General features: G+C 43.7%; 1 protein-coding gene across 2 annotated transcripts in view; it reads right to left on the bottom strand.

Annotated features, from left to right (window-relative positions):
• Positions 1-27617, bottom strand: part of lcmt2 (leucine carboxyl methyltransferase 2) — a 50137-nt gene that overhangs the window by 11876 nt on the left and 10644 nt on the right. The window contains exons 2-9 of one of the 2 annotated variants that reach the window (XM_033023565.1): positions 21958-22082; positions 20515-20596; positions 16908-17097; positions 15836-15986; positions 13311-13500; positions 9055-9162; positions 6029-6116; positions 2093-2347 (exon numbers count right to left, since the gene is read on the bottom strand). In XM_033023565.1, the coding sequence (XP_032879456.1) occupies positions 2093-2347; positions 6029-6116; positions 9055-9162; positions 13311-13500; positions 15836-15986; positions 16908-17097; positions 20515-20596; positions 21958-22082 (1189 nt within the window). Of the gene's footprint in view, positions 1-2092; positions 2348-6028; positions 6117-9054; positions 9163-13310; positions 13501-15835; positions 15987-16907; positions 17098-20514; positions 20597-21957; positions 22083-27617 lie in introns of those variants that run through there. The other variant, XM_033023566.1, reaches the window with a different exon arrangement.

The following is a 27617-nucleotide window of genomic DNA, read 5'->3' on the forward strand; positions in this document are numbered from 1 at the left end:
ACAGTGGGATGTTATCAAAAATTGCAATACAGACCAATTTTATAACAAGAGGAATCGAATTTTATAACAAGAGGAATCGAATATAGGGGCAAAGAGGTCCTTCTGCAGTTGTATAGGGCACTAGTGAGACCACACCTGGAGTATTGTGTGTAGTTTTGACTCCTAATTTGAGGAAGGACATTCTTGCTATTGAGGGAGTGCAGCGTAGGTTTACAAGGTTAATTCCCGGGATGGCGGGACTGTCATATGCTGAGAGAATGGAGCGGCTGGGCTTGTACACTCTGGAGTTCTTGGTTCTTGGTTCTTGGGTCCTCCAAAATATTTCAACTGGAATTTAAACTGGAGGTGGTGAAGGGAGGGATTAAGCCAGAAAGGGTATAAAGAACGCACACGATAGAGTTTGACATAAAACATCCCACACACACAGCAGAATCAGAGTTTCCCACTGTGTGTGGGAAGCCACCAAAATCAGTCTCTTCCTCCACTGTTCCCCGTGGTCAGGGCCTGCCCGCTACGGGCGGCCTGATGTCCAGGACCGCTCGCCGGGGTGATACAAGTCCGACGTCGGGGCTGCGGGACGTCCTCAGCGGCGTGGACACCAGAGTCGGCCCCCTCCTACCGGAGTCGGCGGCTTCCAAAGTCCGTAGGCCGCGCCGGGTGGAGACCGCCGCTGCAGACCCTCTGCAAGGCGCCCCAGGACTCCACGATGCCGTTCAGCGCCACCCGCGTTGGAAGCTCTCCGCACCAGAGCTCCACGATGTTCGAGCAGCGGCCCAACGCTCCGGAGCTCCAAACGGCGACCCAGGTAGGCATCGCCCGCTCCGCGGTGACTCCAGCGCTGCGCCGCCGCTGTAGCAGCCCTGGTCCGGTTCCCGGTCCCCGGCAGGAAAGGCCGCTCCGATCCAGCTGGTAGGCCGCGAGGTGGGCGGCGAGGACGCGACTCGGAGAAATAGTCGCGTCCCCGCCAGGAAGAGACTGGGATACGGTTTCCCCCTTACCCTGCCCCCTTCCCCACATAGAAAAGTTAAAGTTTCCCCCAACACAAGACTTTAGACTAACTAAAAATAAAAAAAGATAGAAATAACAGACAGGCTGTAGGTAGAGGCTGCTGCAGTGCAGCGCCCCCTCCGTCCCTCTCTCTCTTTAGAAGGATGAGAGGGAATCTCATTGAAACATATAAGATTGTTAAGGGTTTGGACACTCTAGTGGCAGGAAACATGTTCCCTATGTTGGGGGAGTCCAGAACCAGGGGCCACAGTTTAAGAATAAGGAGTAAGCCATTTAGAGCGGAGACGAGGAAACACTTTATCTCACAGAGAGTGGTGAGTCTGTAGAATTCTCTGCCTCAGAGAGTGGTGGAGGCCAGTTCTCTGGATGCTTTCAAGAGAGACCTAGATAGGGCTCTTAAAAATAGTGGAGTCAGGGGATATGGGGAGAAGGCAGGAATGGGGTACTGATTGGGGATGATCAGCCATGATCACATTGAATGGCGGTGCTGGCTCGAAGGGCCGAATGGCCTACTCCTGCACCTATTGTCTATTGCCATGAACACAGTCCCTCTCCCTGTGGACCCAGGGGTCATCATTGATTTCATTTTTAATGATCCATTTCCGTAGCAACGCTAAGCTCCTACTTGGGATCTCATAAGCTTAAGTTCACTATGGAAACTATGGTAGTGACGGCTTCTTCTGATCACTGTCCAACAACTTCAGCATGATGGACAATTGCGATGGCATCAGGCTCGGTCATGAAAGAAATTTAGCTCTAATGGTTCCAAGAGTAAATAGCTTCTGGGATCCATTGCCTGAGCTTGCAGATTAAGAACAAGCTATCATAGTTTTGCAGACATCTGTGAAGCTGAGCCAACAGATACCTTCAAATGAAAAGGGCAAACAATGAAAAAACTATTACCGATTAATGGTTCTTGCTACTTTTCTGATAATGTAACAGCAAACCATTAATTCCAAGCAGAGTGTGCACTGGGAATGGGAGAGAACATATGATTTCTTCCAGCAGTTTAAGCTGTCATTGTGCCACATGCAGCAATAATTCAAAAGTTAACATTAATATTTTAAAAACAAATTAAACTTACTCAATAAATTATCTTTATCCTTAAAGGAACTGGATTTCCAAACAGGTCCGGTTTTAACCAGCAGTGATATGTCTCTTAAACGACCATGCTGACCAATGCTGCTGCCAAATCCCCCAATGGTAACAATTGTATGCGGCGCAACCAGTGCAGAGCGATGGGCAAATCTCCTGAGATGAGGACTTTGTGTTTCTGTCTCACATAGGGAGACAGAAAGTCGCAATGGATCAAGAACATCTAATTTGTCGATGCCATAGTCTGCAGAGAAAACGAGAAAGTGAAGGCAGACTGAAAGAAAGCCATGTGATCAAAAACAAAGCAATTCCATGACACATTATGGTCTCAAACAGGTATTCACTAAGTTAAATCTTTCAACAACTTTACATTAGATTCCAGGCTACTAGCAATACTGTGAACATAATTACATAGGTTTGTTCAGACATGTACATGGCAGATTAAATGTGTAGGAAGGAATTGCAGATGCTGGTTTACACCGAAGATGGACTCAAAATGCTGGAGTAACTCAACGGAACGGGCAGCATCTCTGGATAGAAGGAATGTGTGATATTTCGGGTCAAGATCCTTCTTCAGGACCCATTCCTTTTATCCAGAGAAGCCTGAAGAAGGGTCTCGACCCGAAACGTCACCCATTCCTTCTGTCCAGAGATGCTGCCTGTCCCGCTGAGTTACTCCAGTATTTTGTGTCTATCTTGCATGGCAGATTAAGATATTTTACTGAACATTATTCCTAAAACAAATAATGAATTTTGCATCAGATGCACAGGTGTCATGCTATTAATGAAGATGTTGCCTTTGCTCGGTTCGATTCATGCCAATGTCAGCAACTAATCCATTAACATGTTATTTTCAGTGATTACATTCTTACAACTTGGACCTATAGACCACTACATTCCTATAGACCACTAGGTTCCTACAGCCATATTCTTACTGAAGAACAGATTATTCGGTAAGAGAAGACTATAGGAACCAAAAAGTCTAAATTGTAAGGTTTGAATGATGCCTATTTTTTTATTGTGTTTTTGGCATCTTACTTTTAAAATAATTTTAACCATGGTATTAGAGGCAAGGTACTCGCATGGAGAGAAGATTGGATGACTGGTAGAAGGCAAAGAGTGGGAATAAAGGGGGCCTTTACTGGTTGGCTCCCACTGACTAATGGTATTCTGCAGTGGTCGTTATTGGGCCCGCCACCTTTTCACGTTATATGTTAATGATTTGGATGAGGGAATTCATGGCTTTGTGGCCAAGTTTGTGAAATGATACGAAGATAGGTGGGGGAGCAGATGAAGGGGCAGGTAATGTTGTGGAAGCAGGGAGGCTGCAGAAAGACTTGGACATGTTTGGAGAGTGAGGAGTAAAAATGGCTAATGGAATACATCACACAGCAAAATGTATGGTCATGTACTTTGGTAGAAGGAATAAATGTGTAGTCTACTTTCTAAATGGGGAGAGGATTGAGAAATTGGAGGTGCAAAGGGACCAGCGAGTGTTGTAGCAGGATTTCCAAAAGGTTAACTTACAGGTTGAGTGGGCGGTAAAGAAGACAAATTGAATGCCAGCATTCATTTCGAGGGGACTAGAATATAAAAGCAAGGTTGTAATGCTGAGGCTTAATCTGGCAGCGATGAGGCCACATTTGGTAGACACATTGCTGGAGTAACTGAGCGGGTCATGCAGCATCTCTGGAGACAAAATATAGTTGAGGTTTATAGTTGGAACAGATAGAACTATTGGCGCAGCCTCAGAATAAAAGGTTATACCTTTAGAATGGAGATGAGGAAGAATTCCTTTAATTCTCTTTAATTTCAATTTCATTGGTTAAAGGAGCAGAATTAGACCATTCAGCCCATTGAGTCTGCTCTGCCATACAATCACCACTGATCTATGTCTCCCTCTCAAACCCATTCTCCTGACTTCTCCCTGTATCATTTGACATCCTTACTAATCAAGAAAGCCAGAGGGTGCTGAATCTGTGGAATTCACAGATGTGGAGGCTCAGTCATTGGGTATTTTGACACCAGAGATTGATAGATTCTTGATTAGTAAGGATGTCAAAGGGTACAGCTAGAAGCCAGGAGGATGGGATTGAGAGGTAAAAATAGATGTGACATGATTGGATGGTGGAGTAGCCATGATGGGCTGAATGGCTAATTCTGCTCCGATGTCTTATCATCTTCTCTCAGACAGTTGTGTATTTTTGGAACTACACCAAAGAGATACAGAGGCCAAATCACTGAATAGTCCAGGTGAGTTGAAACATATTTTTGTTTATAGAGGTGCTGGAGAACAGAAAGAGAAGCAGAATTGAGGCCAAGATCAGGCCAGCCATAATCTTACACATGGGATGATGGGTGATATTATAGAGGTGTACAAGGTCATGAGAGGAATAGACTGGGTAAATGCACAAAGTCGTTTGTCCAGAGATGGGGAATTGAGAACAAGAGGACACAGGTTTAAGGTGAGGGGGGGAAGATTTAATAGGAACCTGAGGAGTAACTTTTTTTTTACACAAAGGGTGGTGGGTGTATGGAATGTGCTGCCGGGGGAGGTAGTTGAGGCAGGTACTATCATAACATTTAAGAGACATTTGGACAGGTAAACATAGAAACATAGAACATAGAAATTAGGTGCAGGAGTAGGCCATTCGGCCCTTCGAGCCTGCACCGCCATTCAATATGATCATGGCTGATCATCCAACTCAGTATCCCGTACCTGCCTTCTCTCCATACCCTCTGATCCCCTTAGCCACAAGGGCCACATCTAACTCCCTCTTAAATATAGCCAATGAACTGGCCTCGACTACCCTCTGTGGCAGAGAGTTCCAGAGATTCACCACTCTCTGTGTGAAAAAAAGTTCTTCTCATCTCGGTTTTAAAGGATTTCCCCCTTATCCTTAAGCTGTCACCCCTTGTCCTGGACTTCCCCAACATCGGGAGCAATCTTCCTGCATCTAGCCTGTCCAACCCCTTAAGAATTTTGTAAGTTTCTATAAGATCCCCTCTCAATCTCCTAAATTCTAGAGAGTATAAACCAAGTCTATCCAGTCTTTCTTCATAAGACAGTCCTGACATCCCAGGAATCAGTCTGGTGAACCTTCTCTGCACTCCCTCTATGGCAATAATGTCCTTCCTCAGATTTGGAGACCTGGTACATCAGGTACATGGATAGGATAGGTTTAGAGGCTTATGGGCCAAGCATGGGCAGGTGGGACTAGCGTAGATGGGCCATGTTGGTTGGCGTGGGCAAGTTGAGCAGAAGGGCCTGTTTCCACACTGTATGACTTTACGGAATAACAGATTAGATTCAATGGGACACATTCCTGCTCGACACATGCACGAGTTGCCATAATATGGCACCACTTACGCAAAATCCAAAGAACAGTCCTTGGCCCAAAGTTTCTTTGTATTGTTGCTTTCTGAATAGGTTCTCCTCACCTAGGATAAAAGCTGATGCTTAAAACACAAACAGTTCTACTCTCCTTTCTCTGATAGTAAATGATCTCATTCGATGACCAACCCTTCCGCTCTTATACAAGTCTCTGCTGCTTCACTACAGGAGTCAGGGGTTATGTGGAGAAGGCAGGAGAATGGGGTTAGGAGAGACAGGTCAGCCATTGAATGGCAGAGTAGACTTGATGGGCCGAATGGCCTAATTCTGCTCCAATCACTTATGACCTTATATCCTTAATACACTATCGTTGATGATGATTAAATGCTCTTCCTTAAAACTTAGCATTATTCTGAGTATGATGATAGATTGGATTTACAAGGAAAGAAAGTGGGTTCTTTGACTACTCCTGGTGGCTTGGCAGAGATTTTATGAATGACAGCTGCGTGGCTAATATGGATCGCAACAACGAGCACATACAAATTACCATCCTTCTGAATTTATTACCGCATTAAATGTTGTCGTCCTTACCTTGAAGGGGAGAGAATGGCAAACACTTTATCAAGTCTCCTTTTGATGCGCACAGGATTATATAGTGAGAACACTTCAGCTGCCATTCCTTTAATAAAAGTAAATATTTGGGGGTTGGTGAGAAAGAAGAAACATTTCTATTCTTTCTTTTTTTTAATTTAAAAAAAAAAAATTTTTTAATTAGAAGTAGACATATTATAAAGTATAGTTGCATATTATAGTAAAAAAACTTTTCATATACATCAGTCATACATTATTAAAATTTTCAATTCTTTCAACTGTCCAATTTATTAAGTCACAATTCAGTAAAATCATTGACATTTATAACACTCATGGGCCACGAGCCCGATTGTGTCCATGCTGGTACTTATTGTTTGATGCAACTATTAGGTTTATAATAATAATAACTTTATTTATAAAGCACTTTAAACAACTGCAGTATGCAGATAAATACTAATGATTGACCAGTTAGAGATATATAATGTTTTTTTTAAACAGGACTTTAATAGCATGAATTAATTTTTTTGTCCAAATTTCTCTTGAAATGTGATAAAATTTCTCCAGCTCACTCCAAACAGAATATGGATTTATGTGCAAGAAGCATTAATTGCCATAGATGCGTACGGGGAAAAATACATTGTCTAACAATGGAATGCAGTGTCAGAGTGCACAAGATGGAAGCTTTGCTACAACCGGATTATATCGTGGCCAGAGTTAGTTCAAGCAATGGTCGACAAAAGGTGCTGGAGAAACTCAGCGGGTGCAGCAGCATCTATGGAGCGAAGGAAATAGGCAACGTTTTGGGCCGAAACCCTTCTTCAGACTGATGTAGGGTGGGGGGAGAAGAAAGGAGAAAGGAAGAGGAGGAGCCCGAGGGCTGAGGGAGAGCTTAGAAGGGGAGGAGACAGCAAGGGCTACCAGAAACTGGAGAAGTCAATGTTTGTGCCGCTAGGGTGCAAACTGCCCAAGCGGAATACGAGGTGCTGCTCCTCCAATTTCCGGTGGTGCTCACTCTGGCCATGGAGGAGGCCCAGGACAGAAAGGTCGGATTTGGAATGGGAGGGGGAGTTGAAATGCTGAGCCACCGGGAGATCAGGATGGTTAATGCGGACCAAGCAGAGGTGTTCGGCGAAACAATTGCCAAGCCTAAGCTTGGTCTCACCGATGTAGATCAGCTGACATCTAGAGCAGCGGATGCAATAGATGAGGTTGGAGGAGATGCAGGTGAACCTCTGTCGCACCTGGAACGACTGCTTGGGTCCTTGAATGGAGTCGAGGGGGGAAGGTAAAGCGACAAGTGTAGCATCTCTTGCGGTTGCAAGGGAAAGTGCCCGGGGAGGGGGTGTTGCGGGAGGGAAGGGAAGAATTGACCAGGGAGTTACAGAGGGAGCGGTCTTTGCAGAAAGCAGACAGGGGAGGAGATGGGAAGATGTGGCGAGTGGTGGGGTCAAGTTGGAGGTGGCGAAAATGACGGAGGACTATTTGTTGTATGTGACGGCTAGTGGGGTGAAAGGTGAGGACTAGTTCAAGCAATTATGTGGCAACACATTTTGAGAAGAATATTCTGTGTTGAGAAGGCGGCAGCAAAGATTTATCAACATACTAATCAGTCTCCAAAGTTTAAAATCCAAGAGCACATTAAATAAATTAGGCTATTTCCCTTTAATTTAGAATATTAAGGGTTGATCTGACTGGAGTTTTAAAGATAATAGAGAAGACTGGAAGATTAATAGATGGAGAGCCTGGGATGAGAAAACATGAACTAAAAATTAGTTAGGTCTTTCAAGAATGTATTAGTTGAGTTTATTGTCACATGTACTGAGGTACAGTGAAAAGCTTTTGTTGTGTGCTAACCAGTCAGCAGAAAGAAAATTCATGACTACAATCGAGCCATTTACAGTGTATAAATACATGATAAGGGAATAACGTTTAGTGCAAGGTAAAGCCAGCAAAGTCCGTTCAAGGATAATCCGAGGGTCACCAAAGAGGTAGATAGTAGTTCAGCACTGCTCTCTGGTTGTGGTAGGATGATTCAGTTGCCTGATAACAGCTGGGATGAAACTGTCCCTGAATCTGGAGGTGTGTGTTTTCACACTTCTATAACTTTTGCCTGATGGGAGAGGAGAGAAGAGGGAGTGGCCTAGGTGCGACTCATCCTTGATTATGCTGCTGGCCTTGCTGGGGCAGCGTGAGGTATAAATGAAGTCAATAGAATCCAGGTTGGTTTGTGTGATGGTCTGGGCTGCGTCCACAATTTGCTGCAATTTCTTGCGGTCTTGGATGGAGCTGTTCCCAAACCAAGCTGAGATGCATCCTGATAAAATGCATTCTGTGGTGCATCTGTAGAAGTTGGTGTGAGTTGTAGGGGATATGCAAAACCTCCTAAGCCTTCTAAGGAAGTAGAGGCATTGGTGCGCTCTAATGAAGTGAGTTTAAGGATAAAGGGGAAATCTTTTAGGACCGAGATGAGAAAAACATTTTTCACACAGAGAGTGGTGAATCTGTGGAATTCTCTGCCACAGAAGGTAGTTGAGGCCTGTTCATTGGCTATATTTAAGAGGGAGATAGATGTGGCCCTTGTGGCTAAAGGGATCAGGGGGTATGGAGAGAAGGCAGGTGCAGGATACTGAGTTGGATGATCAGCCATGATCATATTGAATGGCGGTGCAGGCTCGAAGGGCCGAATGGCCTACTCCTGCACCTATTTTCTATGTTTCTATGAGACATTAAGGGAAATGAGGAAAAGGCAAACATCTGAGTTTATTCACAGGTCAGCCATAATTACACTGAATGGTGGACAAGCAACTGAATACTACATTTGATCCTATATTCTGCATGCAACACTTCAAGAAAAATCAGAAATGCTGCTTTAAAATTGGTTTATACAATCTCTGCCTTTCTCTAATTTTATTTTCAAATATCTTTCTCACAAATTATGGGTTTGGCTTGATATATTTTGAAAGTTAAAGTTCAGTTCTAGTTCTCAGACAGATAAATAACACATTTAATTGGAGTGTCACAGTTACCTCATATTCATCAAAAGGTTCCAACATTTCAATCCTTTGCCTTTCATGTTCTGGAATATATCTGACATAAAACTCATTCATGTCAATACAGAAGCATTCTTCCCAGCCCTAAAAGAATCGTGTAAAGAATTGCAGACAATTCAATTTGTCACGTTGGCAACAGATTGCTTCTGTACATTAATACAGTCATAAATTCTGAAGATTGAAATTTATTGCACACAAGACACAAAAAAATTCTACATCTCTGCTTTCTGTCCCTTTGATGATTTTATATTTATAAAGCCTTGGAATTAATTTTCCTAACTTCTATCATGTTCTCCTTGAGGTATCAAATGCCATTTAAAACCTCATTTAAACATGAATTCTTTACCTTCTCTGTTGCTTTGCCCTCAACTCAATCAAGCTAGCCGAACATACCCATTAATCCTCTCGCTAATTATTTTTTTCAATAAGCTTCCCAACTGTGTTATTCCTGGCCACTATTTTAAACAATACATACAAGTCTTATGGGTGCAGTAATCAATGTTATGTATTGGATTAGCAATGCCAACATTTAAATCCCATCCAGGCAAGTTATTGAGCTCAATTAAAGAAAAAAATAATGAAACCCACGCCAGGAATCATGTTGAATGTTTCAAGAACCAGACCATGAATACTGCTGAATTACTGTGAAAGCATAAATGCTTCAGAGAAGGGGATTTGTCATCCTTACTTTTTTGGGGGTTCAACACTGTATGGTTGACCCTTAATGTTCTTTGGATGCCAAGTATCAATTTGTTGGTGTTTCTAATGGTCTAGGAACAAACATGAAGAAAATGCTCCCAATAGTTCAGCAATTTAAAACTAGCTGAGACACAAATTTTCTTTTTCGTTTACATTTGGGGCGACATCTCCTGATCAATCCCATTAAATGAAATTTACAGAAAATGAGAAACCTCCAACCTACCCTGATATACCAATATGTCGGGCAAAGTGTTAACCATGGCTCAGTTCGCAGCTTTGTGTCAGGAAATCATAATTTCAAGCTTCACTCCAGATACAGTCACGGTGGCGCAGCGGTAGAGTTGCTGCCTTACAGCGAATGCAGCGCCGTAGACCTGGGTGCTGTCTGTACGGAGTTTGTACGTTCTCCCCGTGACCTGCGTGGATTTTCGGTTTCCTCCCACACTCCAAAGACGTACAGGTTTGTAGGTTAATTGGCTTGGTAAATATAAAAATTGTCCTTAGTGTGTGTAGGATAGTGTTAATGTGCGGAGATCGCTGGTCGGCGCAGACCCGGTGGGCCGAAGGGCCTGTTTCCGCGCTGTATCTCTAAACTAAGCTAAATTAAAAGACACAAAATTATTGGCTGAAAAGCCACAATCATACTGATGGAAGCACCAGGTTTTGGATGAGGCATTAAATTGAGCCTTTGCTGCAGGGGTCGGCAACCTATGGACCACGGGCTGGATCCGGCCCGTAATTCGAAATCATCCGGCCCGCAGGTGTATTTTATTTCACTTAGTTTTCGTGACTAAGTGAACTAGGGGCGCCGGAGGAGGGAGATGGCAGCCCTGCCGGCAGTCTGTTCGTTTTTTCATCCTTTTCGTTATTTTTAGCGTTTGTTTAAAGTCTGTTTTGATGTTCTTCTGTTTGTTTTATGTGGGGGGAGGGTGGGGGGTCGGGGGAAACTTTTTTTTTCAGGTTCTTACCTTCCCGGAGATGTGATCAAGTTTCGGATTACATTCTCTGGGCTCTGCGGCCTACCATTGCTGGAGTTGAAAAGCTGCCTCGGATTGCCGTGAGCCCCACCTCAGGGCGCAGACTTAGCATCGGAGCGGATCCCTTGCCTGGGATCGCTCCCACCGCGGCCTGCGGACTTACAATCAAGGGCTCGCAGTCTTGGGAGAGGCAAGTCGGGAGCTCCAACGCTGCAGAAGTTTCGTCCAGCTCCGACGCGAGGTTTGATCGCCCGGCGCAGGGGAGCTGCCAACCCTCCGATGCGGGAGCTGAACGCTTCGACGCGGAGGGCCCGAATGCCGCTGGCTACGGGACTCAAGACCGTCCCGTCAATGGAGGGCTTGAAGGAAGAACAAAAAGGGAAGGACTTGAACTTTATTTCCGCCTTCCATCACAGTGAGGAATGTGTAGGAGTCACTGTGATGGATGAAATTTCACTACACCAATTGGTGAATGTGACAATAAATGAACTTATGAACCTGGGAACTGCAACCACTCCCGGGGCACGCAGATGACCTGGGACCTGCAGCTAGTCCCGGGGATGCGAGGGATCTGGGAACTGCAGAAAACTAATTGAAAAACACGTGAAAACTAATGCGAAAAACAACTTCAAGTGTCACACTAGTTAGTATGTATTATTAGTATGTATTATTACTAATTTATGTATTATTAGTGTGTATTATTACTAATTTAGTTAGTATGTATTATTATTACCTCCATTTATTAACCAAGGCGATAGATATGGCCCGCCATCAGCTCACGGACATCGGTCCTGGCCCTTATGCAAAACAAGGTTGCTGACCTCTGCTGGTCTTGCAAATGGGCACAAAAGATCCCAAGGCATTAATCTGAAGAACACAAGGGAGCCTAGCCAGTTGTCGTGGAATATCACCAAGTGTTAGGCTACTTGTCTATTTTTGGATCACTGGTGTTGGGAGTTTGCTGTGAAAAATGATCTGCGATCAACAGAGTCGTACTTCAAAGCTGGAGATGAGAGGTGGGGTGGAACAAAACCTAGCAAATGATAGGTGGAGATAGGAATTGGGGGGAGTTGGTGACAAAGGCTCGAGATAAAGAAGAGACATGAGGCTATCAAATAAGGAGAGAATAGGAATTAAACATAATGCCAGACAAAGGGATATTGATGGAAGAGGACAAGGAAGAAGGCCAGGATAGTTGGAGATAGAACAGGATAGTTGTATTGGTGGTGGGGCAACAGCAAAGAGAGATGGAGTAGAGGGCTGTTACTTGAAATTTGAGGTCAATGTTCATACCCCTGTATTGGAAGCTACCCAAGTGGAATGTGATGTGCTGTTCCTCTAATTTTCAATGTGGCCTCACTCTGGCAATGGAAGTCCAGGACAGTAAGATTAGTATGGGAATGGAGAGTTGAAATGGTTAGCAACCGTGTGATCGAGCGGGCCTTGGCGGACCGAGCGCTACTGTGTGGCGAAACAGTCACCTAGTCTACGGTTGGTCTCAATGTACAGGAGACCATATGTGGATATGAGCTTTGAAGGGGTGCATATGAATGTCTGTTTCAACTGGAAGGGTTGCTGGAGTCCCTGGATGGAGGTGAGGGAGGAGGCCTGGGGTCAAGTGTTACATGTACTTTGGTGACAGGGAAAAGTACTAGGGGAGGCTTCGGTAAACCAAGTTGTGGAAGGAGCAGTCTGTGGAAGAAGGAAAGGGGTGGGAATGGGAAGGTGTGACAGGTGGTGGGATCACGCTGAAGGGTCAGAAATGTTGGATAATAATGTGTAGGATGCAGAGGCTGGTGGGGTAAAAGGTGAGGAACTCTGCCCTGAGGAGAGAGGGGAATGGTGGGGCGTGAGCAGAACTGCAGGACACGGATGAGGTACAGGTGAGGAATCCATCCACAACAGCAGAGGTGAAACCACATTTACCAAAGAAAGAGGACATCTTGGATGATGTTGAGTGGAAATCCTCATCTTGGAAGACGCGGCAGTATCTGAGAAATTGAGAGCAACGGACGGCGTCTTTGCAAGAGGCAGGATGGGAAGAGATGTAGTCAAGGTAAACAGTCAGTGGATTTGTATTAGAGCTCATGTCCTCTATGACATGAGTCTCAGTTCATGTACTTCTGAAGCAAACTGCTTATGTGTACATGGAACAGGCTGTTCAACGCAAAACACTGCTCAAGTGTACACTGCTATAGATATTCTTCTTCTACTAGTTTGAACAGTTTGAGATGAAAAAAACTCTGCACCTAAGACAAATTAAATAAAAGAGATTCATAATTAAATGAGCGGGTGAGGCAGCATCCCTGGAGAGATGGAATGGGCGACGTCTAGGGTCGAGACCCTTCTTCAGACCCTCGACCCGAAACGTCGCCCATTCCTTCTCTCCAGAGATGCTGCCTCACCCGCTGAGTTACTCCAGCATTTTGTGTCTACCTTCGATTTAAACCAGCATCTGCAGTTCTTTCTTACACATACATAAATTAATTTACTTTTGGAGCACTTACACCACCATCGTCATGAGAATAAAGTGAAAGTCCACAATTCTCCACTAACCTCTTGCAAGAAACGTTTCTGCTGAGCTTCCTTCCCTGGAAATTGAACAAGTGCGTGCAGAGTGGAGTTCATTTGCACAAAGTGCTGGTGCATAACCTGACCAAAGGGATCGTTTGGACGTATCTGTTCATAGACAACAAACATTGCTGACGAAAACCGGTCCGCTGCCCAACGGATGACTGCCGAAGATCTAGATCATAGTTTAACTTTGTCAGAAAGCAGCCGAAAGCCGTGACTCATCATTTAATAAACCCATCTCCTGAAAATAGCATCACTTCAAACCAAATAAAACAAGTTAATTATTAATAAAGATGACCACTTCATTCACAATCGGCTGATACCTCTCTAAGTTAGGGTTTGGAATTGCTCAGAAGACATCGTTGAAATTGTCAATGATTTTCAACAACTGCAAATGATCTCACCAGAGGTGTTCAGGCATGGTAGGATGAAATACTTTATACTTTGGTAGACACAAAATGCTCAAATGCAAATATTCAATGTTTAAAATTAGTATGAATAGGAATTACTTGCCAAATGCTGACGTCACCCATTCCTTCTCTCCAGCGAAGCTGTCTACCTTCGATTTAAACCAGCATCTGCAGTTCTTTCCTACATACTTTATACTTTTCTTTCACTCGGGATAAAATGTGGACTGTGTCAGTGGCAATAATCAACAAAGATAGACACAAAATGCTGGAGTAACTCAGCGGATCAGGCAGCATCTCTGGAGAGAAGGAATAATGGGTGACATTTGACAAGTGTCATTTATTTTATGCTCATTTAAACATTGAACATTTGCAGAACTTTAAAAGCAATAATATATTCAAAAGATTACGCCCCGACAACAAAGAGAGTTGTGTTTATACTTGTCTTGGAATCGTTTCTTCTCCCTGGAATCCAGAATATTCCCTTTAATTGAGAAGTGGCAGGCTATAACTCCTGAAATATCAAAGCTATTCCTCAACTGTTTTTATCTATTCCCACTGCATTTTCCCTAAATGCTCCAATTATACCATTTTCATACATTAACTGAAGCAAACAATGAGCACTGACTTCAACTACTGGCCAAATGTGATTTTTGATCAATTTGTTATCAACTCAATTAAAATGCTTGAAAATTGTACATATACTTTTTCCACCTATTTTGAATAATAATTTATCATGGATTGCTCTTAGTTTAGTTGCCCATTAGCATTGATGCTGGCATAGTTTTATAATGAGAAACACTTTTGCTGTTACGCTTTTTGAAAGTAGCTGCATGGTCTTTCATTTAAGATGGACACAAAATGCTGGAGTAACTCAGCGGGACAGGCAGCATCTCTGGAGACAAGGAATGGGTGACGTTTAGGGTCGAGACCCTTCTTCAGGTCTTTGGTTTAGTTTAGTTTAGAGATACAGCGTGGAAACAGGCCCTTCGGTCCACCGAGTCCGCACCAACCAGCGATCCCTGCACACTAACACTGTTTTATACACACTAGGGACAGTTTACGTTTATTCCAAGCCAATTAACCTACAAACCTGTACGTCTTTGGAGTGTGGGAGAAACTGGAGATCCCGGAGAAAACCCACGCAGGTCTTGGGGAGAATGTAGAAACTTTATACAGACAGCACCTGCAGTCAGAATCGAACCCGGCTCTCTGACGCGGTGAAGGGCTTGTCCCACTTACGCAACTTTTCAGCAACTGTCTTCGACCTTCAAGCTCGAGAGCACTCGCCTGAAAAACCACGAGCTGGATCGACCATCAGCGATGAAACCGCGAGCTGGATCGACCGTCAGCATACACACACACACAAACACATCTCAAAGGCGGGGGCCAGGGAAAGCGGGGGAGCGCTGTCTGAAATTCACAGGGTGCAAAGCCAAGGTGATACCCGCGATGAACACGAAAGTAAAAGACGGCTGGCACAGTGTACGGTAAGTTCTTTAAAAGATCGGGGGGGGGGGGGGGGGGGAGAAGGGGAGAAAAGGGGAGAAAAGGGGAGAGAAGGGGAGAGAAGGGGAGAAAAGGAGTGGAGACTCTTTTAAGAAGCCAGACAACTTTTAATAAAGTTTAGCGGGCATTTAACATTACTGGTCGGTTTTCCTTGGTTCTGAAAACCCGTGCTTACGTTTTTTCCCACCAATGAGGTAATTACAATGCCCAGTCAGCTCAGGACTACGGCTACCTCGACTGCCTATAACTACATGGCGACCTCACTACCACTGCACTACGAGTTCAAATGAACCATGCCTACCAATTTTTACTCGCGGAGAATGTTTCAGCACATTGAAACATTTTCCTCGACCAAACTGAGGCAGCGAGTATGCGGGAACTTCTCTCGAGCATGAAGGAGAGTTACAGTGATCTCCTAGGATCACGTGTCGACCATGCTGCGAGTTTGTGGCGAGCGCAAACTCCTCTAAACTCGCAAATGAGGTCGCCATAGTGGGACAGGCCCTTAAGGCAGCAGCTCTGCCGCTATGCCACTGTGACCCTGGTTGTTAACAAGACCCTGAAATAAACTTAGAAATTCATGGTAGTTACCTTTCATTTTTCATGTAGGTCAGCACAACTTCTGACAGCAGTAAAGTTGGGCAAGCAGGGTTTAGGCCAATCTCCATCAGTGTGGCATCTAACTTCACTATTTCAGTTAGATCAATACCTAGCAACTTGTAGTCTACACCACACAGCCAACCTGCAAATGCAAAAGTGAAATACAATTATAAAAAGACCATCAAACCACAATTAGACATTTATTCAAATGCATTAAGAAAACAAAGTACTTTTTGTAATATGCTGTTTAATGTGGATTGTTCTACTTTTATGATTCAGTTTTATTGCTTCCACTGCAAAATATTCAGGATCCATTGTACACAAAAGACAAAATGAACTTTCATTATGCAGAAGGTGGACAAAAATGCTGGAGGAACTCAGCGGGTGAGGCAGCATCTATGGAGAGAAGGAATAGGCGACGTTTCGAGCCGTGACCCTTCTTCGGACTAATGTCGGGGGGAAAGGAAAAGGCAGAGACAGTAGGCTGTGGGAGAGCTGGGAAGGGGAGCAGAAGGAGGGAGAAAGCAAGTACCATCTGAAATTAGAGAAGTCAGTGTTCATACCGCTGGGGTGTAAACTATCTAATCAAAATATGAGGTGCTGTTCCTCCAATTTGCGCTGGGCCTCACTCTGGCAATGGAGGAGGCCCAGGACAGAAAGGTCGGAATCGGAATGGGAGGGGGAGTTGAAGTGCTGAGCCACCGGGAGATCAGGTTGGTTAATGTGAACTGAGCGGAGGTGTTGGGCGAAGTGATCGCTAAGCCTGCGCTTGGTCTCACTGATGTAGAGCAGTTTTTTCATTATGCAGATATATTTTGTCAATTCTATTATACATTTTAACATTTTCTGCAACTCATACCAATAAATTTGATAGATAAAAAATGAAATAAGCTCCCCCAAAGCGCTCTTGCTTTTCAAATAAACAAAGCTGGGTTATTGTATGATACTGACTATAAACATGTTTAGCAAGAAGGCCTTAAATCACTTGGCCATTGTACCACTGTCAAAAGCCGCGCCAAAGTCAGCAAGCATTTTCAATGATGTATTTGAAAATCAATCATACCCATTTGGGCAGGCCCCTTTTCATCTGTGCAGCCTATGAGTTCTACAAGCTCCTGCTTGTTTTTAATCAGCATGGCTTTGCGTTGAACGACATCTGGATAATCCACCTCGTACATAATTACATTTTTCAGCTCCCCACTTGCTTTTAGCCGGAAGTACAAGGAATCAAAGCCAGCTCCAAGTGAGAGGATCTGCAGAACACATACCATGCTCTAATGAACTATTCTTAGTCACTGTCAGAACTCAAATGTTCAGATGATTATAATGTTGAGTTAAGCATACAGTTTCTCACTGTTTAGTTACACAGTTACTCATTTAAAAATAATTAAACTGCACCAGCTGCTTGTACCTGAAAATATATGTGAAAAACACATTCTGGAATATTTAGAATACTGGTTCTTGACATGAAGACTGTGCAAGTGACTGATTAAAAGCAAAAACATGTTGTCAGCTCACAGCGAACAATGGCCTGTTTCCGTTATCATCGTTACTTGTTTGCATATTGTTCATTCATTTGTTGTATATCTCTGTACATCACCGTCTATATCTCTCCTTTCCCTTTCCCTTGAGTAGTCTGAAGAAGCGTCTCGACCCGAAATGTCACCCATTCCTTCTCTCCAGAGATGCCGCCTGTCCCACTGAGTTATGAGTTACTCCAACATTTTGTGTCTTATCTTCTTGAATAGTTTCCCATCTTAATAAAACGGCGAGTCACACGGAGTCAAACCACAGTCAAAAACAAGATTCATGCTGCATGTAAATCTGCTCAATAGTGAGGTTAGAACTGTCTACTTGCTTCCAACTACTTTATTCATTTTCAGGGATCTGGCCATTCATCGCTAAGGACAGCATGTAATGAATTTCATTGTCCTATCTGGGACATGACAATAAACTCTCTTGACTTGACTTGACTTGACTTGAAATTGTGAATTGACCAGTGCAGTTGGTAAGACCATTTCAGAGGCTTTTATGAGACATCACACTGGTGCGTCTGAAGACACAAAAAGGCCAGACAGGGCAGATTTCCTCCGTTGAAGGACATAACTGAACCAGATGGGTTTTTACAACTTTATGGTCATAATTTTATGGTACATGCTATTAACTGAATTTTTAATTTCCGCAGCAGCCACAGTGGAATATGAATTACAAGCTGCTACCCTGCCCTTAATTCTCTGAGGTGGCAACACACTATTCACTGTAATAAAGTACAGATTTATGTTCCCCTGTATGTAGCTCCCAGCCTAAGATACATAGACAATAGGTGCAGGAGTAGGCCATTCGGCCCTTCAAGCCAGCACCGCCATTCAATGCTGATCATCCACAATCAGTACCCCATTCCTGCCTTCTCCCCATATCCCCTTGATTCCGCTAGCCGAAAGAGCTCTATCTAACTCTCTTTTGAATGCATCCATTGAATCGGCCTCCACTGCCTTCTGAGGCAGAGAATCCCACAAATTCACAACTCTGGGTGAAAAGGTTTTTCCTCATCTCCCAGGTGGTCTGTCTGAGTGAGCTGCTTAGCAGAAAAACAGTTATTTCTCCACAGGAACATAGAAGGTTAACCAGTACCTTACAGTGTGAGGAGAACAATGCACATAACTCACAAAGTCACTGTGAGTCGCCTCAGAGTCATAGAGTCTTACAGCATGAAAACAGGCACTTTGGCCCAACTTTCCCACAATGGCTAACATGTCCCTTCTGCACTAGTCCCACCTGTATGCGTGTGGCCCATATATCCCTCTAAACCTGTCCTATCCATGTACCTGTCTTAAATGTACTTTCTTAAACAATGCGATACTACTTGCCTCAACCACCTCCTCCGGCAGCTCCTTCCATATACCCACCACCATTGTGTGAAAATGTTACCCCTCAGGTTCCTATTAAATATTTCCCCCCTCACTTTAAACCTATGTCCTCTGGTCTTGATTCCCATACTCTGGGCAAGTGTTTACCCGATCTATTCCTCTCATGATTTTGTACACCTCTATAAGATCTCCCCTCATCCTCCTGTGCTCCAAGGAATAGAGTCCTAGCCTACTCAACCCCTCCCTACAGCTCAGGTCCTCGAGTCCTAGCAACATCCTCGTAAATCTACTCTGCACCCTTTCCAGTTTGACAACATCTTTCCTATAACGTGGTGCCCAAAACTGAACACAATATTCCAAATGTGGCCAACAACCGCAACATGACCTCCTAAAGTCTATACTCAATGATTTGACTGATGAAGGCCAATGTGCCAAAAGCCTTTTTGACCACCCTGTCTACGTGTGATGCCACTTTCAACAAACAATGTACCTGTGCCCCTAGATCCATCTGCATTACAACACTCCCCAGAACCCTATCGTTAACTGTATTGGTGCTGCCCATGTTAGTGCTCCCAAAATGCAACGTCTCACATGTTTTTGTATTCAATTTCATCAGCCATTCCTCAGACCACCTGCCCAACCGATCAAGATCCTGCTGCAATTTTTGACACCCATCTTCACTATGAATGAATGAATACGTTTATTGGCCAAGTATTCACATACAAGAATTTGCCTTAGATTAGATTAGATTAGATTTCTTTATTTATTCCCTTATTCAGGGGAAATTCAGATGTCCTTGCAGCACACTAATAAAAATACAACATAGCATTCAAGAAGTTCAACCCCAAAACACAAAAACATCCCCCCACAGTGGGGGAAGGCACAAAGTCCAGTCCCCATCCTCTTGTCCACCCAGAGTCGGGCCTATTGAGGCCTCCACAGTCGCCGCCATGGCGCCCGATGGTCTCACCGGGTGATGGTGCTCCGGCGTCGGGAGAACCCTCAGCGGCTTGGGGTGCCAGGAACGGCCGCCTTCTTACCGGAGACCGCGGCTTCCAAGCCAACAGGCCGCGTTTGACGGAGCTCCACACACTGGCGATCTCGGCGAGAGATCCCAGGCTCCGGGATGTAAAGTTCAGCGCCGCAGCTGGCCTATCCACAGAACCGCGGCTCCACAATGTTTTCATCGGCGGTCCCAGCATACTGGAGTTCCAGCGCGGCGACCCAGGAAAGGCATCGCCCGCTCCGCAATAGCACTCCAGCGCTGTGCCGCCGCCAAAGCCGAGGTTCTGGCCAGGTCCCCTCAGGAAACGTTGCTCCAGGACCCGCTGATAGGCCGCGAGGACTTGGTGCTGCGCCCGCAAGTGACAACATGACATACAGTGACAGTTATGCTCCTGTCCCACTTAGGAAACCTGAACGTAAACCTCTGGAGACTTTGTGCCCCACCCAAGGTTTCCGTGCGGTTCCCAGAGGTTTTTGTCAGTCTCCCTACCTGCTTCCACTACCTGCAACCTCCGGCAACCACCTGCAACCTCTGGGAACCGCACGGAAACCTTGGGTGGGGCGCAAAGTCTCCAAAGGTTTCCGTTCAGGTTTCCTAAGTGGGACAGGGGCATTATTAGGAATGACACATAAAACATTAATAATACAATAATACAGATGTTTCATGAAAAAGTGGGTGATACTTTTGTCTCATTCAGATAAATGTATTTTTTTGTTGCAAAATTAAATGTTTAATAACACTTTAATAAATTATTTTCATGAATAAAATGAACAAAGTAAAATAGCCAATGTACTCACTTGCCTCTGGGGGTAACCTTCTGTGTGTCGTAAGAAACAACGCAGACTATAATCCACTGCCTTCGCCCTCACGTAGTAGCCACTTAATAGGGAAAATAATATTAATTTATTTTCATGAAACATATAAAACCTATTCCAATATATATATATATAATCTCCTCTGAAATACAATTAGTTAAACTCCTCTGATTTAGCTGACATGGACACAGTAGAGAGAACAGCCTCCTACTTGCAATAACCTTTATGCTTTTGCAATTCAGGAGCAAGAGAGGCTATTCTCACTATAATTGGAAATTTGAAGCAAAATGCCATGCTTCCACTCAAGCTCAAAATCATTTTAACAGCGAAGTAAATACAGAACCAAAACCGGCAGACTAACGGCTTAAAGCATTTCTCAGCTTGGTTCACATTTATCAATAGTTTGCATGAGGTTGCAATGCATGTCTTGGTTATTAGCAGTCTTAGCAGTGTTCTGAAAAACTTGGGTGGCACAGTGGTAGAATTGCTGCCTTACAATTGCAGAGACCCGGGTTCAATCCTGACTATGTGTGCTGTCTGTACGAAGTTTGTACATTCTCCCTGTAAACATGTGGGTTTTCTCTGGGTGCTCTGTTTTCCTCCTACATTCCAAAGACGTGCAGGTTTGTAGGTTAATTGGGTTCTGTAAATTGTCCCAAGTGTGTAGGATAGAACTAGTGTAAGGGTGATTGTTCGGTGGGCTGAAGGGCCTGTTTCTATGCTGCATCTCTAAACTAAACGTCACATACACGTCACATCTGAAACTATGTTTTTACTAGTACATCCTTGGTACATCCTATGACTGGCCCCTTTGCACAATGTTGGCAGGATAGTTCAGTTGCCTGATTACAGCTGGAAAAAACTGTCCCTGAATCTAGTAGTGATGGGATCCATTGTTGCATTTTTACAAATTTAATATCTGTTCTAATAATCCTGGGACTAACTTGGCACATTTCTGTTTGTGCCAAAAGACAATAGCAGGCTCAAGCTTGTGATTATCATGAGGGGGAAACAAAATCCAGTTACGTTCATCTTTGTATATTTATGGCTTATTCCCAAATATCCCATTCATAAGAACATTAACAGTAGAAGTGACAGGAGGCTATTCTGCTCTTCAAACCTATACCTCCACCATTCAAAAACAATCATAGCAGATCTTCTACTAAAACCAATGTTCCTGCCCTGACTGTATATCTCTTCATATATCGGACAATCTATCGGTGTCAGTGGTGAATTAATCAATGACTGAGCCTTTGGAGTGGAGAATCTCAAAGACTCATCACCCCCACCGTGAAAAATAAGAACTAATTTTGTTCTGTGCATTAATTTTGTTCTTAGCAAAGTAACACTCAAATAAAATTCAAGATTCAAATTGCATAATGACTTTTAACAGTGTGACTAAAAGGATGTTATACAGCACCATACCGATTTATGAGTGGAGTTCTTCTGGTGGGTTTATTTACAAATCCTTTCAGGAATCCATCAGTGAAGTAGCCTAAATTGACCATCGAACACTTGCTAACAATACTGCTGTCATTTGTACCTTGGACCTGCAAAAAGATTAATAAAGTAGTGATCATGTAAATGGGCAAACATTTTAACACTGAACGCTAACATTCACACACACACACACACACACAGAAACATCTGCTGTGTACCTCAAAGTCAATTTTATATCTGTCTCTTTTGCAACTTGTTTTTATTAAGTTTGAATGATACAGCACTTCTACATTTTACAGTAGCTGCAAACCCAAAGCTTACAACAGAATGAAATATTACGTGGATCTTGAGATGCAGTGAATTGAGGATCGAAACCAGGCCACTATTTAGAGAGCAAAGAAAAAAGTTGAGAACTAATAAGTCATTTTTGATACAGTCAAACTAAAATAAAAACACAGCTCGCTATTAGCATATTGTTTCAATTTTGTTTGGCATCCTTTATATTGCACTAAAAGTTAATGCTAAAAATATCCAAGTTAAGTGACTGTATTAACTGCTTCATTTTAGTCAAAATCTTTCTCTTTGCTAAGCACCTGTGCTTTATCTGCTGTGGCCACCTGGAGCTTCCAGTTTCCAGCTATTTCAATTCCCCACCCCATTCCCACACCGACCTCTCTCTATGTCTTAGAAGGAACTGCAGATGAGAGTGGATCTTATTGAAACATAAGATTATTAAGTGATTGGACACGATAGAGGCAGGAAACATGTTCCCAAAGTTGGGAGAGTCCAGAACCAAGGGCCACAGTTTACGAATAAGGGGTAGGCCATTTAGAACGGAGATGAGGAAAAACGTTTTCACCCAGAGAGTTGTGAATCTGTGGAATTCTCTGACGCAGAAGGCAGTGGAGGCCGATTCAATGCATGCTTTCAAGAGAGTTAGATAGAGCTCTTAAAGATAGCGGAGTCAGGGGATATGGAGAGAAGGCAGGAACAGGGTACTGAATCAGCCATGATCACAGCGAATGGCAGTGCTGGCTCGAAGGGCTGAATGTAGCCTACTCCTGCATCTATTGTCTATTGTCTACAGCCACTGGTTACCTGCACCAATCCGCCTCTGAAGTTATCTCTCCCCATCCCTCCCCCACCTGACTCTACTCATCATTCACCACCTCTTCACCTGGATTCGCCTATCATGTGTAGAAAGGAACTGCAGATGTTGGTTCACTGAAGATAGGCACAAAATGCTGGAGTAACTCAGCAAGCAAGGTGGCATCTCTGGATAAAAGGAATAGGTGACTCTTCAGGTCAAATCTGAAGAAGGATCTCGACCCGAAACATCACGAGATGGTGCCTGTCCTGCTGAGTTACTCTAGCATTTTGTGTCTATCTTGCACCTTTCATGTGCCAGCACTTGTCTCATTCCCCTCACCATTTTATGCTGGCTATCTCCCCTCCACTCTTTCGGTGCAGAGAGGTCTAGACACACAGTGTTGACTATCAATTTCCCTCCACAGTTCTTCCAGCAGAATTTGTTCCAGATTCCAGCATCTGCAAGCCTTTATGTCTCCCTTTTATTATCAGCATTTTCCCTTGGTAGATTTTCATAGTTCTTTTTAAAATAGATTCTTCATGATTTGAACAAAACCAGTATTTATTGACCACCTTTAAACAAATTGGCTCATAAAAGAATTTCAGAAACTGTTCAAGTATCAACTATACTGGTGCATATGGAGTCAAATATATACATTAGGTAAAAACTGCAGTTCACCCGCATCCTGCAAACCACCACCAACTAACGAGTAGTTTCATGAACATTATAGAAGACTAGTTTCTTTTAATTCCAGATTATTAGTTGAACTAAAATTCTAGAGCGATGATGGTGGAATTTCTTTGAGGTCTCTGGATAACTAATCTTTCATTTAATCACATGATCGCCACTATGCTTAGTCTCCTAATGTGATGGATTTCCATACTGCTTCCTCCCTGTCTTCCCATTTTCATTGGCTCTTTAGAATAGTTATAATATCTACTTTCCTGGCGTCTTCTATGCAATGCTTTGATCAAAAATATCCTAATGATAGATTGGATGAAGAGGATTTCAGATGTTCTTTCATCTGTTTATAATCTCAGTTAGGCCACAGAGTAAGAACAAGGCGTTACTCCTGGGGATGTTATGAAATCAACACAAACAAGCGCAGGCCTGCTGCAGCCAATACACTGGCAGGGATCGTGATCCAGATCTGCTTCCCTTCAAAGTTTCCCATACCAGTGAAGCAGAACCAAAAGTAAGAATGTGGCATTGCAGAGAATTGTGATCACAGCCCAGACCCATTGACTCCATTTATACCTCACGCTGCCTCGGCCAGGCCTGCAGCATAATAAAGGATGGGCCACTCCCTCTTCTCCCCTCTCCCATCAGGCAAAATGTATAGAAGTGTGAAAACACACACCTCCAGATTCAGGGACAGTTTCTTCCCAGCTGTTTTCGGGCAACTAAACCATCCTACCACAATGAGAGACCAGTCCTGAACTACTATCTACCTCATTGGAGACACTCGGACTAGCTTTGATCGGGCTTTACTGGTTTTATCTTGCATTAAATTTTATTCCCTTATCATGTATCTGTACACTAAGAATAAGGAGTAAGCCATTTAGAACAGAGACGAGGAAACACTTTTTCTCACAGAGTGGTGAGTCTGTGGAATTCTCTGCCTCAGAGAGCAGGTGGAGGCCGTTTCTCTGGATGCTTTCAAGAGAGAGCTGGATATGGCTCTTAAAGATAGCAGAGTCAGGGGATATGGGAAAAAGGACAGGAACGGGGTACTGATTAGGGATGATCAGCCATGATCACATTGAATGGTGGTGCTGGCTCGAAGGGCCAAATGGCCTACTCGTGCATCTATTGTCTACACTACGCATGGCTCGATTGTAATCGTATATTGTCTTTCCGCTGACTGGTTAGCACAATAAAACCTTTAATTGTACCTCGGTACATGTGACAGTAAACTAAACTAAACCATACAAGGGATTACATTATGTTGCACTGGTACCGTTTCCAATAGAGTCTGCTAAGATGATGTGACATGACAAAAAAGTGAAAAAGTACTCACCAAAAATTAGTTTCAGTATATGCATTTTGAATGACACAGTGGAAAACTTTTTAATGCCTCTGTCCCACTTAGGAAACCTGAACGGAAACCTCTGGAGACTTTGCACCCCACCCAGGGTTTCCGTGAGGTTCCCGGAGGTTCCGGTCACTCTTCCTAATGGTCGAAAGTGGTTTCCGCGTAGTTCAGCTTCTTCTATGTTCCGGCGATTATTTAAAAAAATTAAATACCATCCTCGACTAAAAATAGGTTGCCGTTTTAAAAATCAGTAATTTTTTAGTCGAAGCCGGTTGCGATGCTAGTTGAAGGTGGTTGCCGGAGGTTGCAGGTAGTGGAAGGTAAGACCTCCCTGGTGGAATAAAACTGGGTGAAAAAAAGGTTTTACCTTCCACTACCTACAACCTCCAGCAACCACCTTCAACTAGCATCGCAACCGGCTTCGACTAAAAAATTACCGATTATTAAATTGGCAACTTATTTTTAGTTGAGGCCGGTTTTTAATTTTTTGAAATAATCGCCGGAACATAGAAGAAGCTCGACTACGCGGAAACCACTTTCGACCATTAGGGAGAGTGACCAAAACCTCCGGGAACCTCACGGAAACCTTGGGTGGGGCGCAAGGTCTCCAAAGGTTTCCGTTCAGGTTTCCTAAGTGGGACAGGGGCATTAGAGCTGGTGCCTCAAACCACCTGCAATCCAGATTCAATTCTAACCTTTAGTGCTGTCGTTGTGGAGTCTGCACATTCTCCCTATGCCTGTTTGAGTTTCATCTCCATGCTATTTCTCCTACATTCCAAACATGTGGGAAAATGACCATAAAACTCCATTAATCTAGCACACTCAGGGCTGTGGTGGCAATTTTTTGAGATAATTGGTCCTTATTGCAATAAATACTTCAATCCATTTTATTTTAGATGTTACACTATGGTACGATACATATTCCATCAAACCAAGTACATTTGAAGAGGGTGGAGCAACAAGGGGCCACAGGTTACTACTGGAAACACTGCTCTTTTCAACATCGAATGCTGTGCAAACTAGGTACAATTTCACTTAGCGGGCAATAGAACAAGAAGCAGTACAGCACAGGAACAGGCTCTTTGGACAAACTTTCATCTATCTGTCTGTTGATAATCCATATTCCTCCACTCACTGAATATTCATATGCCTAACCAAAAGTCTCTTAGACACCACTATCATATCTCTCTCCACCACGACCCCTGGCAGCATGTTCCCGGCATCCACCATCCTCTGTGTAAAAAAACTTGCCTCACACATCATTTCATATGAATATTTATAATATAATAAACAATCTGGATAATTGTGCAAATTTCAGATTGCGCACGTTTGAGAAATGGGTAGAAATATGATACATAAAATTTAGCACTAAAAAGTGTGATGCCATTCAATCAGTAGGAAGAAAATACAATGTGAACTTAAATAAAAGTAAAAAGTCACAGAAACAGGTCAGAGAGCATTCTATACCTTCATGTTTCTATGTTTCATCCCCCACCAGGAAGCCATTAAATCCCTCCGTTACCTCTACCGCAGAACCATCCAATTTCCCTCTACTAAAACCCTACTCCGCCTCACCTTCAACAACTTCTCCTTTGACTCCTTCCACTTCCTCCAAGTCCAAGGCGTAGCTATGCGCACCCGCATGGGCCCCAGTTCCGCCTGCCTCTTTGTAAGGTACGTTGAACAATCCCTGTTCCAGGCATACACTGACCTTACCCCCAAACTCTAGCTCTGTTACATTGATGACTGCATCAGTGCTACCTCTTGCACCCGTGCAGAACTCATGGACTTCATCAACTTCACCACCAATTTTCATCCTGCACTCAAATTTACTTGGACCATCTCCAATACATAGAAAAATAGAAACATAGAAATTAGGTGCAGGAGTAGGCCATTCGGCCCTTCGAGCCTGCACCGCCATTCAATATGATCATGGCTGATCATCCAACTCAGTATCCCGTACCTGCCTTCTCTCCATACCCTCTGATCCCCTTAGCCACAAGGGCCACATCTAACTCCCTCTTAAATATAGCCAATGAACTGGCCTCGACTACCCTCTGTGGCAGAGAGTTCCAGAGATTCACCACTCTCTGTGTGAAAAAAGTTCTTCTCATCTCGGTTTTAAAGGATTTCCCCCTTATCCTCAAGCTGTGACCCCTTGTCCTGGACTTCCCCAACATCGGGAGCAATCTTCCTGCATCTAGCCTGTCCAACCCCTTAAGAATTTTGTAAGTTTCTATAAGATCCCCTCTCAATCTCCTAAATTCTAGAGCGTATAAACCAAGTCTATCCAGTCTTTCTTCATAAGACAGTCCTGACATCCCAGGAATCAGTCTGGTGAACCTTCTCTGCACTCCCTCTATGGCAATAATGTCCTTCCTCAGATTTGGAGACCAAAACTGTACGCAATACTCCAGGTGTGGTCTCACCAAGACCCTGTACAACTGCAGTAGAACCTCCCTGCTCCTATACTCAAATCCTTTTGCTATGAAAGCTAACATACCATTCGCATTCTTCACT

The sequence above is a fragment of the Amblyraja radiata genome, chromosome 7 (assembly GCF_010909765.2).
Source record: "Amblyraja radiata isolate CabotCenter1 chromosome 7, sAmbRad1.1.pri, whole genome shotgun sequence".
Classification (NCBI taxonomy): Eukaryota; Metazoa; Chordata; class Chondrichthyes; order Rajiformes; family Rajidae; genus Amblyraja; species Amblyraja radiata.